This window comes from Neovison vison, chromosome 1 (assembly GCF_020171115.1).
Source record: "Neovison vison isolate M4711 chromosome 1, ASM_NN_V1, whole genome shotgun sequence".
Lineage (NCBI taxonomy): Eukaryota > Metazoa > Chordata > Mammalia > Carnivora > Mustelidae > Neogale > Neogale vison.
Genome location: NC_058091.1, coordinates 166,753,686 through 166,770,667, shown reverse-complemented (window position 1 = coordinate 166,770,667; position 16,982 = coordinate 166,753,686). Strand labels below are relative to the sequence as shown.

Genomic DNA, 16,982 nt, shown 5'->3' with positions numbered 1-16,982 from the left:
GCCTCAGGTCGATGCATCTCTACTGAATCTTCCCACCTCTCTGGTCCTGCCTGGAGGCCCAGGGCCAGAAGCCAGAGGAAGACGGTGGCAGGCATCCTGCTCGGCCATGGGCGAGGCCACAGTTTTGGCCAAGAGGTATGCTGTGCGTGGGTTTCCAGGTCTCCGTATTGGAGCTCCTGGCCCAGGGCCCTAGGGCTCCTCCCTGAGTCCAGGGAGTGGAAATTGGTGAAGATGTGAGGCAGCTGGATGGGAACCTCATAACATGCATGATAGAGGGTGGCATGATGGGGGCAGGTGAGGCCTGCTGTCTTCTGCTGCCGGGGATGAGGCATGGCTTCACCCCACAGGACCCGTGGAGGGTAGCTGGAGGCAGCAGTTTTCTTCTGGAGTATGTATGAGACACCACAGGGCACTCCCGAATGGCAGGTCACTGCGGGGGCACAGACCCTCCATAAAAGGCAGGGACAGGAGTAGAGGAAAGCTATGTGTCACTGCGTCCGTGTTTGCTGGAAGACCAGGAGGCCAGCTGCAGTTCCCTTGTCTCCCTGGCTTCTCCACACCCTCAGGAGGGAGCTCTGGGGGCTGGTGGATTCTGGAAGGCACAGGCGGCATCCCTGTGAGCCGAGTGTCCAGGGGCAGTGGCTTTGCCTTCCTGAGTCTCTGTTTTGTCACTTGCCAAATGGGACGGTGACAGCATCTACCCCACGGGGTTTGTGAGGCTGTATGTAAAGCTCCAGGCTTGGGGCTCAGCACGGGTGATTGAGTTTCAGGGGCAAAAGGGGCTTCCAGCTGAGGCCCTCCCTGACTCCAGTTCTGGGCTGAGCTTTTTGGCTTCTTGCTTCCTTGGCCCCTCAAGGGCTGTGTCAGCAGCTGAAAATTAGAGCCTGGGGTGTTGCTTGGGGGGTGCCCCTTCCTCGAGAACCTCCTATGAGGCCTATAGTGCTGGGGGTCCTACCCTGGAGGGCTGCTAGGTGGGGTGACCAGGCTTCTGCAGAGGCCCGGATGTGGCTAGATTGCTGGGATAAATCTCAGGTCATGATGGAGATGCCCTCGCTTCAGGAACTGTGGGGGGCAGGGGATGGTGGGGTACGTCTCCAGCGATAAGCCATATGGGATCAGGGGTCTCAGCAGACCCATGCATCACCCATGGGAGAATGAATTAATTCTGAATGCCAGCCAGGCCCGCAAAGCCCGGTCAGGGATGTCTTCTTGTCCCCCATCCACTCCTCTACCCACTTTTCCCTCCCTGGAGGACTCGGAGGAAAAGCACTGAAAGAGACCACAGCCAGGACCTCTCCTTGGCCTCCTGGGCACAGTGCGACCACTGGGTGCCCTGGGGCCCCAAGGCCCCGATGCCTGCCTCATGGCTGAGCTGGGCGTCCGTGTCACCTGGGCCTGGGCCAAGCCTCCCGGACATCAGTCTTGGCACCACCTAGGCTGCTGACCCTCGCCCTGATGCAGCAAACCCCTCCAGAGCCCCCGTGGGTCATGCAATCCAGCTGTTAGGACTGAGGCCAGGTCAGCAGGAGGACCAAGCGGCCTCTGCAGGGAAGGGCCATGCATGCAGGGGTGTGACTGAGGAATTGCATGGCCGTCAGCAGGGCGCCATCCCTGTTGAGGCTCTGAGGCTGCACCTGGCAAAGGAACCAATCCTCACCTGGGGGGCCACTGGGCAGGAGTCCGAGAGAAGGCCCTCCTCCTGGCTGCATTGGGGCGTCGACCCAACCGCTCTCAGATTAAGTGGAGAGCAGTTTCAAGGGCCCCTGGGTGCACTTGAACACAAACACACTCAGCCAGAGCCCCTTCGTGGGGGCTCATCAGGGGCTGCCTCCCCCTCACCTGTGCAGCAGGTGGCAGGGTGGTGAGTCCCAGCCTCCCTGCCATCCTGTCTAGCCCCACTCTGCAGAGCCCCTGAGGGGCTGGAGGGAGCAGGCATGGAGATGGGGGCGGGGGTGCGTGTCAGGAGTCCCTCCCCGGAGGCCGCCCTTCTGACTGGATTGACAAAGTGGGGAAAAGCATGCCAGGCAGTGGGAATAGCATGGACAAGGTCGCAGAAGCAGGAAACAGAAAATGGTTTCCTCGGGGGCCCAGCAGGAGCTAGGTGTAGCCTAAGGCAGGGTGGGAGCCTGAGTCTGGCTGGAGTCCAGACCCTACACCCCCTCTCTGGGGTCTCAAATACAAAGAGGGTGGGCTGGTCCTGCTCAACCAGAACGTTCTCATGCCTGGGTGCACCGGACACAATTCCCCGAGTCAGAGGAGGCACCAGAAGTGTTGGCTGCTCTGTCTTTGCCTGTCCCTCATATGGGACCCAAGTCCATGCCACCAGGACAGCCATGTCTGGCACGGAGGGGGGCCCAGGCACTGGCCGGGGTGGGTCAGTATACCCCAACACGCACACACCCCCTCTGCCCAGCAGGTCCTGACCAGGTGGGGGTGTATATCATACTGCCTGCCTTCCTGACCGGGGGACCTGGTCTCATGCTGGGTGCGGGCTCAGCAGCTGCATGGCCTGTTCCCTTCCTGGCACAGAAACTTGACTCAGGTGCGATGATCTGGGGGCAGGGGGAGCCCAAGGAGAGGAGCCCCGTGGAGGGCTCCTCAGCCCCACCCCACTTCACCCCAGTAAGAGAGGTGTCTGGCCTCATGCAGGCCTGTGCGTGTCTGTTTCCCAGGCCCTGTCAGCCCAACTTGGGATCTATGGAGTGGAAATGGCCACCAAGTCCCTCTGCTGACCCAAGGGTGCAGCATCCCCAGGCCTGAGCCAGGAGACTGCCCTGCATCCCAGTAGAAGCTGATCCCAGGCCCACGAGCGAGCGCCATGTGGACATGGATACGCAAGGTGGACGCTTGTGTTTATACCAACTCTGAATTTTACAATGTACTGTACATGTTGTCATTTTTGTGACTCAGATTTGTCCCGTGACCAGTGTCACAGCTGTCACCAGAAAGCTGTTCCCTGATACCAGCAGGATCCGGAAAGGGGGTGAATTGAGCTGCAGAGCCCATCTTGGGGGACAAGGTAGGGTCCATCAGCAGAACGACAGGGGTCACTGGCATGGTGCCTGCTGCAGATGTGAGGGCTCCCAGGCCACCTGGGGGCAGACGGGGGGGTCAGCCTCCGTGGCACTCATCACCCAGGGAAAGTGACACCACAGTCACCCACCATGCTGGGGCAGTGCCATGTCCTTGTCCTTGATGGACAGACTGGCCAGCAATGTGACCCCCACCATCCCAAAGGCAGAGCCCCCCAGGCATGTGCTCCCTGCAGGTCAGGAGGCCCTGGGCCCTGCCCAGGGCTGAAGTTCCACGGAAGGTGAAGAAAGGTCTCCCGTGCTGTGTGGTTGTTGGGGCGGGTGCCAGCCCACAGGGTCACGGTTTACAAAGCAGTGAGGTGCCAACACCTCTGTTTTCTGCCGGGCCAGCTGCCACAGGGCTTTGGAAGGCTTCTGCTGACTTCCTCCTCTCCTCCTCCTCTTCCTCCTCCTCCTGCTTCTCACGTTTTCCCCAAAATAGAAGACCTGCAGATTTAAATAGGCCCAGGGTGAGGACTGTACTTCGCCGGCTAGGCAGGAGACTCCCGCCCAAGTGGGACTCCGTACACCCCTCTTGGCTCAGTCGTCAGAGCCCACAACCTCGGGTCCATGCCAGCCTCCACGCGGCTACATCTGCAGGCTGAACAAGCAGTAGGGGCTGCCTCACTTTCTGGCATAAGACAGGGGGTTCCTGGGCCTGGACGCACGACCTGACGCCCCCTAGGGACAGCCTCCAGCCATGGGCGTGGGGCGTGTGTGGTCTGCAATCCCAGCCTCCCTCCCACTCACAGCGCTTGAATTCTGCCCCCCCCAAGAGCCTGGTCTGACCTACCCCCCTCCCTGTGGACCTGGGGATCCACAAAGTCCCTGGGCCCTGGCCTGGCCCCAAGCACCCACCCGTCTCCTCCATACACACCCCAGCCCGTCCCCACCACCGTCTTGGCTCACAGACTCACCTTAGAGATTTCCACCTCTCTTTTTCTGTTTGGTTCTCTGGGCTCTCACTTTCATAAGAGGCCAAATAAAGACCTAGTCAGGAATTGAGGGGGAAATTACACAGTTATGGTCGGTGATAAAATCCTGCTCTACACCCAAAGTCTGACTTGCTTTTGGTTCCTAAATTAAGCTAGCTGGGAGGGAATTTGTAGACTCCCATGCTGGTGTAGGAACCAATTACTACAGAGAGGTCAGTGTACCCTTCCCCTCGTTTCTCCCCACAGGAAACACTTGCAAAATTATGGCACGGGACCACTTGTGGGACGATGACGTTGTCAATCCCTGGGGATATCTGCATTGCTCTATTCTTGGGTACTCTCTTCTATCCAATCCATCCATGAACCTCCATCTCACCAATACCACGTGGCCTGGAGGATGTTAGCTGTATTATATCAGCTTCACTACTGGGCCGAGCGATCCCTTCCATTTTATTCTTCCTTTTCAAAATTGTTGCGGCTTTTCTAGCACCTCTGTCTTTCCGTATACATTTTAGATCAGTTGTGCCTTTATCCCCAGAAAAATCCTGTCGGGATTTTGTAAGAAACACGCCAAATCAATCCTTAAATTTGGGGAGGAGAATTAGTGTCTTTGCTATGTGAGCCCTCCCATTCGTGAACATCCTGTCTCTCCCTTTATAAATAATAATTTAAATAAATAAATAAATAAATAAATAATCCCTTTGATTTCCATCATCAACACAGTGCAGTTTTTGGCATACAAGCCTTGAACATATTTTGTTAGATTTACACCTGAGTATTTCTTGTTTTGGAGTGATTATATTGAGTGATGGGATTCTATTTTTAATTTCAATGCCCACATATTCATTTTTCATATGTTACTGATATATGTTCATATATATTCATATATACATTTCATTGTTAGAATAGAAATACACTAGGTTTTTGCATCTTTATCTTGTATTCTTCAACTTGTGTTGGGGCACCTGGGTGGCTCAATGGGTTAAAGCCTCTGCCTTCGGCTCAGGTCATGATCCCAGGGTCCTGGGATCAAGCCCTGCATCTGGCTCTCTGCTCCGAGAGGAGCCAGCTTCCCTTCCTCTCTCTCTGCCTGCCTCTCTGCCTACTTGTGATCTCTCTGTCAAATAAATAAGTAAAAATCTTTTAAAAAAATTAAACAACAACAACAAAACTTGTGCTGAACCTGCTTAATTCTAGGAGTTTTGCAGATTCCTTCTTACATTTTCTATAAATAGGGACAGTGTTAATTCTTCCTTTCTGACCTGTATTTTCTTTTCTTGCCTTACTGCATGGATTAGATCTCCATTACTTTCTTGAATAAAAGTGGTGAGAGTAGATATTCTTGCCTTGTTACTGATCTTAATGAGAAAGCATTCAGTATTACACCATTAAATATGTAAGTGGAAATGTTTTTGTAGATGCAATGTAGTTGATAAATTGCCCTCTACTCTTATTCTTCTGGAAGTTTTTCCCATACAGGGGTGTTGAAATTTGTCAAATGCTTTCCCTATATCAATTGATATAATCAAGTTATTTTTCTCTTTTAGTCTGTTAATATGGTAGATCACACTGATTGATTTTTAAATACTGAACAGCTTTGTATCTCTGGAATAAACTCACTTGGTAATGGTATATAATTATATTTTGGTATTGCCAAATTCTATTTGCTAAATTTTGTTAAGAAATTTTTTGCATCTATATTCACAAGAGATCTTGGTCTTTACTTTCTTCCTTTTTTAACTGGTTTTTTTTTGTTTGTTTGTTTTAGTATCAGGGTAATACTGGCTTCATAAAATGAATTGGGAAGTCCCTTCCTCTTCTATTTTTGGAAAAAGATTGTACAGAATCAGTATTAAGTCTTCCTTAAATGTTTAATAGAATTCTCTAGTTTAACCATCCAAAGTCAGAGATTTCATTGTTGGGTTGTTTTAGAATTACAAATGCAAGTTCCTTAATGATCACAGGGCTATTCAAACGATCTACTTTGTGTTGAGTTTGTTGTAGTTTATGTTTTTTAAGGAATTGGTCCATTTCATCCAACTTGTCAAATTAATGTTTGTAGAGTTCATAATATTTCCTTATTAGCTTTTCAATATTGGCAGAGTCTGTAGTGATATTCTCCATTTCAGTCTTGATATTAGCAATGTCTGTCTTTTATTTTTAATTTGTCAAGAGGTTCTTTGCTGGAGGATGTCAATGTTATGGTTCTTTTCAAAGGGCCAGCTTCCTGCAGGCTACCAGAACAGTTTTTAGAATTCCATATTGAATTATCTGAAGTAAGTTCCCAAAGGATATTACCACTGGCTATGGAATTCTGGGTTGGCAGTTATTTTCTAGCAGCCCTTGAAAACTATGCCCCTGACTCTGGCCATTGTAGTTTCTGATGAGAAATCTAATGTCATCCAAATCATTTTGCCCCATAGGTAAAGTGTCATTTTCCTCTCAGTGCTTTCAAAATTTGTTTCTTTTTCATTGGTTTTCAGAAATTTGACTATGATATGTATCCTGGTGTGGGTTTCTTTGTATTTATTCTCTTTGGGATTCATTAAGCTTCTTCAATCTGTAGGTTTATACATTTTCCAAATCTGAGAACTTTCCAGCCATTACTTCTTGATTCTTGATTTTTTTTTCAACCCTGCCTGTTTTGTCCCCTTCCTTCCCAGATTCTGATGACAAGAGTGTTAGATCTTTTGTTGTAATCCCACAGGTCCCTGAAGTTCTGTTGTTCAGAACATATAATTTCTATTGTTCCATCTCATCAGTTCTTTCCTTTGTCCTCTCCATTCTGCTTTTGAGCCCACCCACTTAAGTTTTTTGTTCGTTATTGTATTTTTCAGTTCTATAATTTCCACTTGGTTTTTCCTTATATCTTCAGGGGTTTTTGCTGATACTTTCTATATAATCATTTATTTCAAGGAGCCTCAAGGCTGACTGGATTGCTAGGTGGGTCCTGCCAGGGGGAGCCTGGAGCAGAGCGCAGGACAAAATTTCTGTCAGAGACTGTGACTGACCTAGTTGGGGCTCAACCCAGCTTAGGTCCCTTCTGTTGCTCTCTCCACTTTTTTCAGTGGGGGAGGGAGAGGAGGAAGAAAGGGTCACTGGACAGTACTCCTTTCTAAGAACACTTCAGAAAGGCCAGGGTTTGTATGTCCATAGCCAAATCACTGCCTTGCACACAGTAGGCTCTCTAGAGATACTGCTGGCTAAAGGACGGAATGAAATGCCCTTCTGTCACTCCTCTCCCTCTTCCTAATGTCTTCCTCTCCCTTCTGTCACTCCTCACCCCACTCCTAATAGGTCTTTGACACATTTTATTTTTCAACTTCTAACAACAGCAATCATCCCAATGTTGTAGGCTACATAATAGTTGTAGGCTACATAATAGTTCTATGTATCCTAATCCTTGGGCCCTGTGAATATTTACCTCCCGTGGTCAAAGGGACTCTGCAGATGGGATTAATTTAAGGATCTGGAGATGGAGGTATTATTCTGGATTATCCAGAAGGACCCTAAATGCCACTGCAAGTGTCTAAGAGGGAGACAGAGGGACACTTGACCACAGGAGGGCAGATGATGTTATGGTGGAAGCAGAGGTTGGAATGAGGTGCTTTGAAGGTGGAGGAGGGGGTGATGAACCAAGGAATATGGGTGGTCACTAGAAGTCCTAACAGGCCAGGAAACAACCCTCCCCTTAGAGCCTCCAGAAATAACCAGCTCTGCTGACACTCTGAGTTCAGCCCAGAGGAACTGATTTTAGACTATAGCCTCCATAAGTGAAAGAGGATAAATGAGAATTGTTCTGAGCTACCCTGTTTGTGGTGATTTATTACAGGCCTAGTAGGAAACGAACACAACTAGTATCGATTGAGTGTTATCCTATGAGCTTTGCTTGTGCCAACTCAAGTAATTCTCACAGCGACCTAGGAAGCAGGTCCTCTCATTACTCCACTTTGTAGACGCAGGTGAGGCTTAGAGAGAGTGAGGCACTTGCCCCAGGGTCACACAGCTTGCTGGGGTGGGAGCAACTCAGGCTGATTTATCCATCAGGCTGCTGGGCTTCCAGTTATGGGTGAGATGCTTTTAAAAAGTTACTGGCTCCAAAACATACAAAATAAAATGGCAAATTCAAAAGTATTAACAATTAAAAGCAAGATCATTAAAGTAATCCTTTCCCTCAGTCTTTCTTTCTGGCAGAAAATGTTCTCCTGAGCACGAGTGTGGAATCCCTTCATAAAACACTTGCTGTGAAAAGGAGCCAGGCCTCCTCTGTGCTCAGCAGGACCTGCCAGGGTGGGCTGAGAGTCTTGGAGCCAGAAAGCAGCTAACCATGGGGCCACACCACCTCCACTGGAATGATCAACTCAAGCCTGGTGACCACTTGCTTCCAGCACTTTCTCTTCCTGAAAAAGGGGGCTCCTGGAGTATGCTTGCTTAGCAAATTCATAAGCAAATTTGTCACATTTGATAAATGATCAGACGGGAATACTGATTTACTGGAGAGGACAGACATGAATGGCACTCTGGAGAAAAGACGCCTGATATCATTCTGTGTGTGCATAGACACACACACCCAGCTGTGGAAGGACCCACAGTGAGCTCGCCTTCCTTGTGTGAGCACTGGGAGGGGAGTTCTCATCATCGTGCCAACTTTACCTGTGAGGAAAGTGGGTCAGACAGATGGTTTACATTTATGATGCCCAACAGCATCCATACCATGTCCAAGGGGAAGCCTGGCCCTAGGGACCCTTGAGGTCCCAACCTGCAGCTCCTTGCACCCTGTCTTGTGCTCTGGGGGTGGCAACCATCCAGCCAGGGGATGCAGCCTTCTCTGCTCCCTCTCAAATCCAGAAAACACAGGCATGGTGCATTCTGCTCAAAGCAAGGGCTCCCAGTGGAGACGTGGCAAAGAGACCACCCAAGAGTCCCAAAGCTGGGGGTGACAGAGGCCATCGGACCGCCTTACCGTCCTCGCTGAAGATGGGAGCGGTATGCAGGTAGTGGGTGATGCTGGGGTCTTGCTCAAAAGGACACTCCACTTGTTTCCATGTGATGAATTCTCCAACCTGCTTGGCCAGCTCCAGAAATTTCTGCCAGGGTCACAGAGACACAGAATGGGAACTCACTCCCCAGTGCCTGGAGGTCACCTGTGAGAGCGGGCCAGCCTCACTCATCCCTCCTAAGAAGGCCCACCTTTGGGAAGGGCAGGGCGAAGCATTCCTGTTGGGAATGCTGAGTGTTTCCTATGTCTCTTCATTCCTTCTGAGGAATGTCGGTAGAGATTATCTAGGACTCATCATCAGCAGGCAATGCATTCAGCTAGACCTGAATATTACTCTATTTTCCTTCTACTTATGTTTGTGATCATTCCTACAAGTTTGTTTATTTAGAGAATGATGCAAATAAATGTACTTAAATGTATTTAAAGAAGATTTAAGTAAACCCACTTAAGTAGGATTTTTGTTTCAGTAAAATTTAAGTAAATTTATTTAAAGCACAAAGAACTACTGTTAACTTAAAGTAGGATTTTAAATAAATAGCAGCACCAAGTCATGACTAGGTGGGAACCATCGTTGGGGGCATTCTTTGGTCAGTCCCGGTGGCTGACTCCAGCCCCCACAGCCCGTGCCCCAAATCTGGGGCCACATGACCACCTATCCCTCGGCCTCTGTTCTGAGGACCAATTCAAGGAGGGCCCAATACCGGGCTTCTCACACCAAGTATGTGCAACCTCTTGGGGACAGTGCAATCCCAGGCCCCTGCAGTCTCCTCAAGCCCAGCCCAGTGGGGTGTCACTCCACATCACCTCCAGCCAAGACTGCCCCAGGGATGCAGCGCCTGGGCAGCCCTCATGGGGAACCAGACCTGCATGTGGCATGGGAAGGTCTGCTGGCCTGTCTGTGTCTGTGTGAGGCCCCATAGCACACACAGCTCTTAGCCAAAAGGCCCAGGCATTGGATGGGGGCCACACTGGCAAAGGACAGTGGCAGGGCAGCTGGGATTGAAGCCCCACTTTATGGAGGGAGAGGCTGAGGCCCAGAGAGACCATGGAGCCAGCCCAGAACCTGATTGCCCCATGGTGTTGGGGCCTGGGTGCACCAGCCCTCCTGAGGAAGAAGAGCCTCGTCCTTCCTGTGGGCTGGGGGGGTGCCACTGTCACATGGCATGCTTTGTCTGACTCAGTGACCACTTGCTATTGCTGCCCAGTCCTCTCAGGGCTCCCGGACCTTGGCCCCATCATGCCTAGCTCACCAACCACTCCAAGACATGTGTGCCCAGTGGTCCCATGTGGGAGGTCAACCTGACTTTGCTTGGGAGCTTTGCTAGGGGACTGTGAGGAATGCCCAGCCCACTGAGCACAGGTTACAGAGGCCTCCTTCTGGCTGGGTGGTCAAGGGGGACTATTGGAGGAGGGACACTTGAGAACTTGAGCTGATGGCAGTTGAGTGCCTTCAGAGGGAATAGAAATCTTTCTTCCCCTCTGCCTGCTCTGCCTGACCACCTTTTCTGGGCCTCAGGGCCCCTGCTTTGGGAGATCTCCCCTGACCCACGCATGCCCTGTGTCCCATCCCAGCACCTTGCCCCATGTCACTGTGGGTCCCTGGGGCTTTCTCCTAGCCTGGTGCTCTTCAAGGGCTGAAAACGAGTCTGCCTCACCTGTGGGTAGGCAGTGGGGGATCAGTGAGCCTTGTCTCCTCCTGTGGAAGGGGTGGGGTGGGGGGACCTGATAATTCTGCCCTGGTGTCTTATAAACTGCAGCACTCTGCCTCGAGTCCCCATTAGTCCAGCGCCCCTGTCCTGGGGGCTTTGACCATCCAGGACCCCGGACCCTACCTCAAAGTTGACGTGTCCATTGGGGAGGCGGTTGGCACAGCCCTCGTTCAGGAAGTAGATGTCTTTGATGAGCAGGCTGAAGAAGGGAATGACGATCTGGAAGGGGGAGGGTACCGATCAGCCCTCAGTCAGCAGGGGCCAGACTGTTTCTTCCCAGGCCCCATCAGACTCCAGCGCTCATTGAGCACCTACTGTATACGGTGCCATTCTCCCTATGTTGGGGCTGGATGAAAGACACACGTTCTCAATGCCCCCTTGAACATTTCTTCCACTGTCTGCCGGGAGAGGCTGTGGCAGTTTGTCCCCATAATGCAGGGATCCACAGACCTAGGCCTCCTGGTTCAAGTGCTCTAGGAGGAACACAGGTATGTGCTGAGCCCACCATTAAGTATACACGGGATGGGAATCGGCTGTCGCACAATTCTGTGGCCTACTTTTCAAAATCTATATTTAATGATCTGTCATTTTACGCCTGATGCTGGAGATCCGATCCTGCCATATCCCTGCTCCAGGGCCTGAGGGGACCGGCTTCTGAGCTCTACCGGAGAAGGGCGGGTGTCTCTGTGTGTCACTGTTGGATGCCTTGCTTCTCCCTCCCTGCTCTGCATAAGCCCACGGCTGACCCCCAGAGAAGGGACGCTCACTGCCCACAGCTCAGACAGCCCTTGGGGAGCTGGCCCAGTGGACACTGCTGCTGCAGGTTGAACTGCAGCCCCCCAAAAAGATATATTCCAGTCCTAAGCCCCAGTGCCTGTGCACAGGACCTTATTTGGAGATGGTCTCTGCAGATGGCATTGAGCTAAGATGAGGTCACACTGGGCGTGATGCGCTCTACTCTAGTGACTGAGGTCCTTGAGAAAAGAGGGCAATTTGGGCATATGCAGCAAAGAGAGCCATGTGAAGACAGGCAGAGGCAAGCGGGGGTGACTGGCCACTGGCAGAGGAATGCCTGGGGCCATCAGAAGCTGGAAAGGGCAAACAAACATCCACCCCTTGGAGGGAGCATGGCCCTGACAACCTTGATTTTGGCATCTGGCCTCCAGAATGGGGAGATAATACATTTCTGTTGTTCCAAGCCACCTAGTTGGGGTGCTTTGCATGTCGGCTCCACGGGACTAATACACCTGCTCAGCCCTTGGGCTCCAGAGCTACTCACTTGCTGCCAGGCCAGCCAGGAGCAGCCTCCAGCCCATCACCCCTGGGACCAGGCACTGGGCCCTGACGTTTCTGGCTCTCCCTCCCCCGACTTCCAAGTCAATAAGGGCTTTGAGGTGAGGGCCTGGGCATGACCACATGGCATGCACAGTACAGGAGCATGGAGGATGGCTCAGTGGGGCAGAGGGGGTGGGAAACTGAGACCCACAGAGTGGCAAGGCCTAGCCCCAAGTCAGGGGCTGGGACTAGAGCCAGATTCAGTGGGGAGACCAGCTGCCTGGTTGGTCCAGGACTGAGGGGGTTCCTGACTGGAACAGTCCCAGGGAAACCAGGACACACTATTTACCCTGCATGTATGTCAATGGCACAGACAGTAGCTCGGGTCTTCACTGTGCCAGGTGCTGGGGTTTGGGAAAGTGGGGCGTGTCAGACACATCCAGTACATCGGGAGACAGTCCCAGGACCCACCCACAAAATGAGCGGGGAAGTCTTTGCCACCCACTCGCTGGGTTTAGTCCCCCTCTGTACGGCTCAGGAGGCCTCCCCTCATGCCCTTGTCATGGGGCATTGGTGGTGGGCCTGAGGACGGCACTGTGCCAAATATTACATGCACGGGGATCAGAGCTTCATTCCAGCAAGTTCCGTGAAGCAGGGCTCTATTAGCCCCCATTACGGACAAGAAGCCAATAATCGGAGAGGTTAAGCCACTCACATATGCTCACACAGTGGTAAGAAGCAAAGGACCCTGGTGGCTTGGTTCCACAGTCCCTGTCCTGTGGGCTTCCTCACCGTGCCTGGAGGGAGGGTGGTCTCTGTGCATCTTCCCCACCCCCACCACTGGCATTAAACCCCAGGCCCAGGGTTGGTACATGATGGCTGCATTGGCTTGGAAAGGGGACATGGGCCAGGACAGGGAATGGATTAAGGGCAATGGGACCTGTGGACAGAGACAGCTCCTGGGGGGCCTGCATGCTGTGCACTGGGGCTGGTCTTCAGTGGGGTAGTGTTTTCCATGTCTGAGAACCTTTGACCATTTCTGCCTGTCCATGTAGGTCCAGGCTACCATCCTATCAGGCTCCAGCATCCTAGCTGGCAAGACTGTAGCCTACTGCCCTTGCTTTCTGGAGCTGAGCAGTTCCATCTAGGGTTCATCCAAAAAAGCCGGTGTGGAATGGGCCCCACCACAGAGATGGGGGGAGAGGAGCAGACAGGAACCAGCCACAGGAAGAAAGCACAGAATGCCATGACCACTGGAGCCCCCGGCCTCGAAATTTCAGCTGGGAGCTACGAGAACATCTGCAAGTATCCTTGTTCCCCCGGCCCTTTTTCCCTTTTTTCTTTCTTTCCTCCCTCCTTCCCTTCTTTCTCTCCAACCAACCATCCATCCATCCTCCAGTCCCCTACCCACTGGTGAACACCTCCTGTGGGCCCAGCCAATGGTCCATATCTCTTTGGAGGTTAGAGGAGAATGCAGCAAAATGAAATAAATGCATAGCTCGGTAAATCACCCACCTCTAGCCCCACACCTAAGCCACAGCATCCCAGCACCCTCGAGCTAGACAGAGGGATTCAGTGTGCAGGAATAGGACATCCCAGTCTGCCCCACAGCCACCTGGCCAGCACAGATGGAAGAAAAGGCAGTGCCCCAGCTGACATCCCAGATCAAAGGCTGAAGCCAGCTCTGTACACCCCCACCTGCAGCCCAGTTCCTGGGCCACCTGCCAGCAGCTCTGTGACTGCCACGTGGCCCCTGTGCTTCGGGAATGGGAGGCAGCCCAGAGGTGTGCCGGAGAGGCTAAGTCTGATTCCTGGCCCTGCTGCCTACTGACAAGCGAGAGCTCCTCTCCAAGTCTTCAACCCGAGAAACTGCCCTGTCAGACTCTATCAGTAGTCATCAGAATGAAGTGGGGGCGGGGACAGAGTCAAGGGGCCCTCAGGTGGTAGGTGCTCAATAAGGCAAGATCACTGTCCCTGCCACTCTGGCCTTCCAGCTTCCTGGCCCCTGGGGGGACAGGCTCGCCGGCCCTGGGGGTTGAGGTCTCGCCTCACTAAAGGCTGCTCCCCAGCATCAGCCGTCCTCAGACCCAGAGCTGCTGAAGGGCTCACAGCCTGAGCAGGAAAGGCCAGCTGCCTAGCATGTGGCCACCAGTGCAGCCAGGGTCTGTGGGCAGCCCCCCTGCTGGGCGGGGGATCCAAGGGGGCCTGTCTCAGCCTGCTCACCCAGCCTCACCAACTCCTTGTGCCCAACCAATCCAACTGCAGAGTGACTCTGAATTTCAAGAAAAGCAGCTTCTTCTGTTATCCCTCGGGCCGGACACAGGCCTGCGCAAACCACAGAACAAACCTAATTCCACTGACATTCCTGCCAAGAGACCAGGCGGATGAGGGACTGCAAGCCTCGGCGGTTCCTCCCCATGGAAATGACAACGCTAATGGTCAGGGTGGGAAGGATTCTAAGTAAGAGGCTCACTGCCATCCCAAGGCACGGTTTCTGGGGCAGGAGGTCACCAGAGAATTTGGGAGACAAATAAAATTGACCAGGGTCTGCAAAGGCACCTCCCCCTCTCCAAATGCAAATGTAGAACAACAGAGCCTGTGAAAAGGCAGTTTTAGTAAGTGAGAGGCTCGGTTCACTCAGTGCCAAAAATGTGACTGCGATCTAAGGCTCCATCAGTGAAGGTCTTACATTTGGAGTAAGGAGGTGGAAGACACTATGCACTTGGAGACAATGTGATCTGAAACAGAAGGGACTCTGATAAATGAATCTGTTCAGGAACCAAAGAGATCCAAGTGGGGATGGGGCTGGAGACCGGAGTACAGCAGAGGGTCGGCGGCAGGACTGGTCTGTTGGTTTTGAAGGCAGGAAGGGGTCTGGGGGCGCTGAAGGACTGGTGGGTAGAAGAGGGAAGGGGGGCCTGGGTGGCTCAGCTAGTAGCTCTGTGCTCAGTGAAGAGTCTGCTTGAGATGCCCTCTCTCTCCCTCTGCCCCTCCCCCTGCCCGTGTGCTCTCTCTCTTAAAGAAAAGTTAAAAAAAAAAAAAAAAGGGAAAAGAAAAAGAGGGAGCACCCTTACTCTCACTCTGCATAGTGCTCCAGAGAGGACAACCCTAGCTCAATAAAGAAGCACTTCCTACCAGTGAGTGCTGCGTGGCACGGGCTCTTCTTGGTGAAGACCAGTGTGGCGCAGAAGTAAGCAAGCAAGAACACTAGGGTTCTCCCTGCATTTCCATCTCTGGCCTGGCAGCCCGGAGGGGGCTTTGCTCAGGCCAAGCTGGACTGAATGGGATTGAACCCTCCTGGGAGTTGGGAAGGGGCTCAGCGTAAGACAGCCCACAGGTTGTTGGAGGTTAGAGGAGAAAGCAGCAAAATGAAATAAACGTCCCCCATATTAGAGGCATGCAAGGAGCATGGTTGTCTATACAGATGCTGCAGGAGGGCGGAGGTGGGGGTGGACCAGGTGACCTGGGAGTCGGCATCCAGACTCTCTGATACAGCCCACCTGGGGCTGAGTTGGGCTGGGGCGGGGGGGGGGTGGTTAGGGAGGAGCTCTGAAGGCCAGGCAGGTCTCTGACTTACCTTCTCCCGGCTGCTGTGGGCAGTCAGGGATCGGTGAGCTGCCCCCCGCAGGGCTGTCCTGTAGTTGCAGAAATTCCCAGTTGGGTCCATCTGGTGCTAGAAGGACACAAGGAGGCATTGGGGCAGCTGCGTCCCAGGGCTGGCCAGGGCCAGCCGGCAGCCCAGCAGCCTTGCTCACCTCGAGGATGAAGAACTTGGCTGTCTTCACTTTGGCCCAGGTCTTCTTCAGCCTGGAGACGGGGCTCATGTTCATGCCGGCTGGAAGAGGAAGGGTGGAGCTGGGGCAGGGGCGAATCCCCGAGCTGCACTGGTCTGCTTACTCCCTCGGGCAGGGGGTTTGGGGATGGCCCCAGCAGGCCAGCCCCTCTGGCTGCCCCTGACTGAGACTAAGCTTGCTGCAGACAGCCACATGGCGGGGGGTGTTGATGGACACTGTGGGTGTTGATGGACACTGTGTCCCGGAGAGCCTGGCTGCTGTGTGCGCAGGCTCCTGTTCCCACACCATGACCAGTGTCTGCGTTGGGGCACTGCTCTCCCTGGATCTGGGAACACATGGCCAAGTCCTCATAAAGTCCCCTGAGGAGGTCAAGCTTGCCTCAAAGTGGGGACGCCTCTCCAGGACCTCTGGGCCCAGCAACACCTGCCCTGCTCTGAAGAGCACCCTGGCTTGCACCCTGCCCACCCGTGGGTGCCCGCTCCAGCCTCCCTGGGGGCGCTCCCAGCAAGGCCCAGGCCTACTCACAGATGATGGCCATCAGAGAGTTGAAGTTGCCAATGTTGAAGCACTCACGGGCCACATCGATGAAAAACTCCACCACCTGGGCCCTCTGCTTCTTCTTGGCTGGCTGGGGACAGAGCAGCCGAGCCTCAGTGGGGACAGTCCTCAGCGCGTCATGGGGCCAGTCTCTTGTCACCGTTCTCTCAGCCCCGTGCACAGCTGAGTGGCTTGATGCTGGGGCAGTCTGCAGCCTGAGGGCTCAGGGTCTCAGCACGCCCTGGGCAGGCCCAGCAGAGCCCACATGGGGCAGAGGAGCTGCCTGCCATGCTTGAGACGCCAATCTGCCCTCCCTCTGGGTCCGGTTCCAGCACCCTGTCCACAGCTCCTTCCTGTCCCCCTGCAGCACCATGCTTGCTCTCCCCATCCTGGGGCCACACACAGACCCAGGCCTTGTCCCCGGAGCAGGCCTTCCCCTGTTTTCTGTTGAATGACTGCGTGATCTCACCCCCAGTTTATGGCCATGTGCTTGGGACTGTGACTTCTCCCACGGCCTCTAGCAAACCATGCCACCCACTGCGCTGTCTGGTGCTAAGGCACTTCCCAACTCCCAGGAGGGTTCAATCCCATTCAGGCCAGCTTAGCCTGAGCAAAGCCCCCTCTGGGCTGCCAGGCCAGAGATGAAAATGCAGGATGAACCC

At 53.3% G+C, this 16,982-nt stretch overlaps 1 protein-coding gene across 9 annotated transcripts in view; it reads right to left on the bottom strand.

Moving 5' to 3' along the window:
• Positions 1–2,850: 2,850 nt before the first annotated feature.
• RASGEF1C (RasGEF domain family member 1C) overlaps positions 2,851–16,982 on the bottom strand; it is a 67,466-nt gene continuing 53,334 nt past the window's right edge. For all 9 annotated transcript variants that reach the window (XM_044239750.1, XM_044239757.1, XM_044239741.1 and 6 more), the window contains 7 exons: positions 16,309–16,411; positions 15,745–15,824; positions 15,567–15,662; positions 10,838–10,933; positions 8,970–9,093; positions 3,989–4,061; positions 2,851–3,518 (listed from right to left, as the gene is read on the bottom strand). In XM_044239750.1, coding sequence (XP_044095685.1) covers positions 3,494–3,518; positions 3,989–4,061; positions 8,970–9,093; positions 10,838–10,933; positions 15,567–15,662; positions 15,745–15,824; positions 16,309–16,411 — 597 coding nt within the window. In that variant the 3' untranslated portion in view covers positions 2,851–3,493. The remainder of the gene's footprint in view (positions 3,519–3,988; positions 4,062–8,969; positions 9,094–10,837; positions 10,934–15,566; positions 15,663–15,744; positions 15,825–16,308; positions 16,412–16,982) is intronic.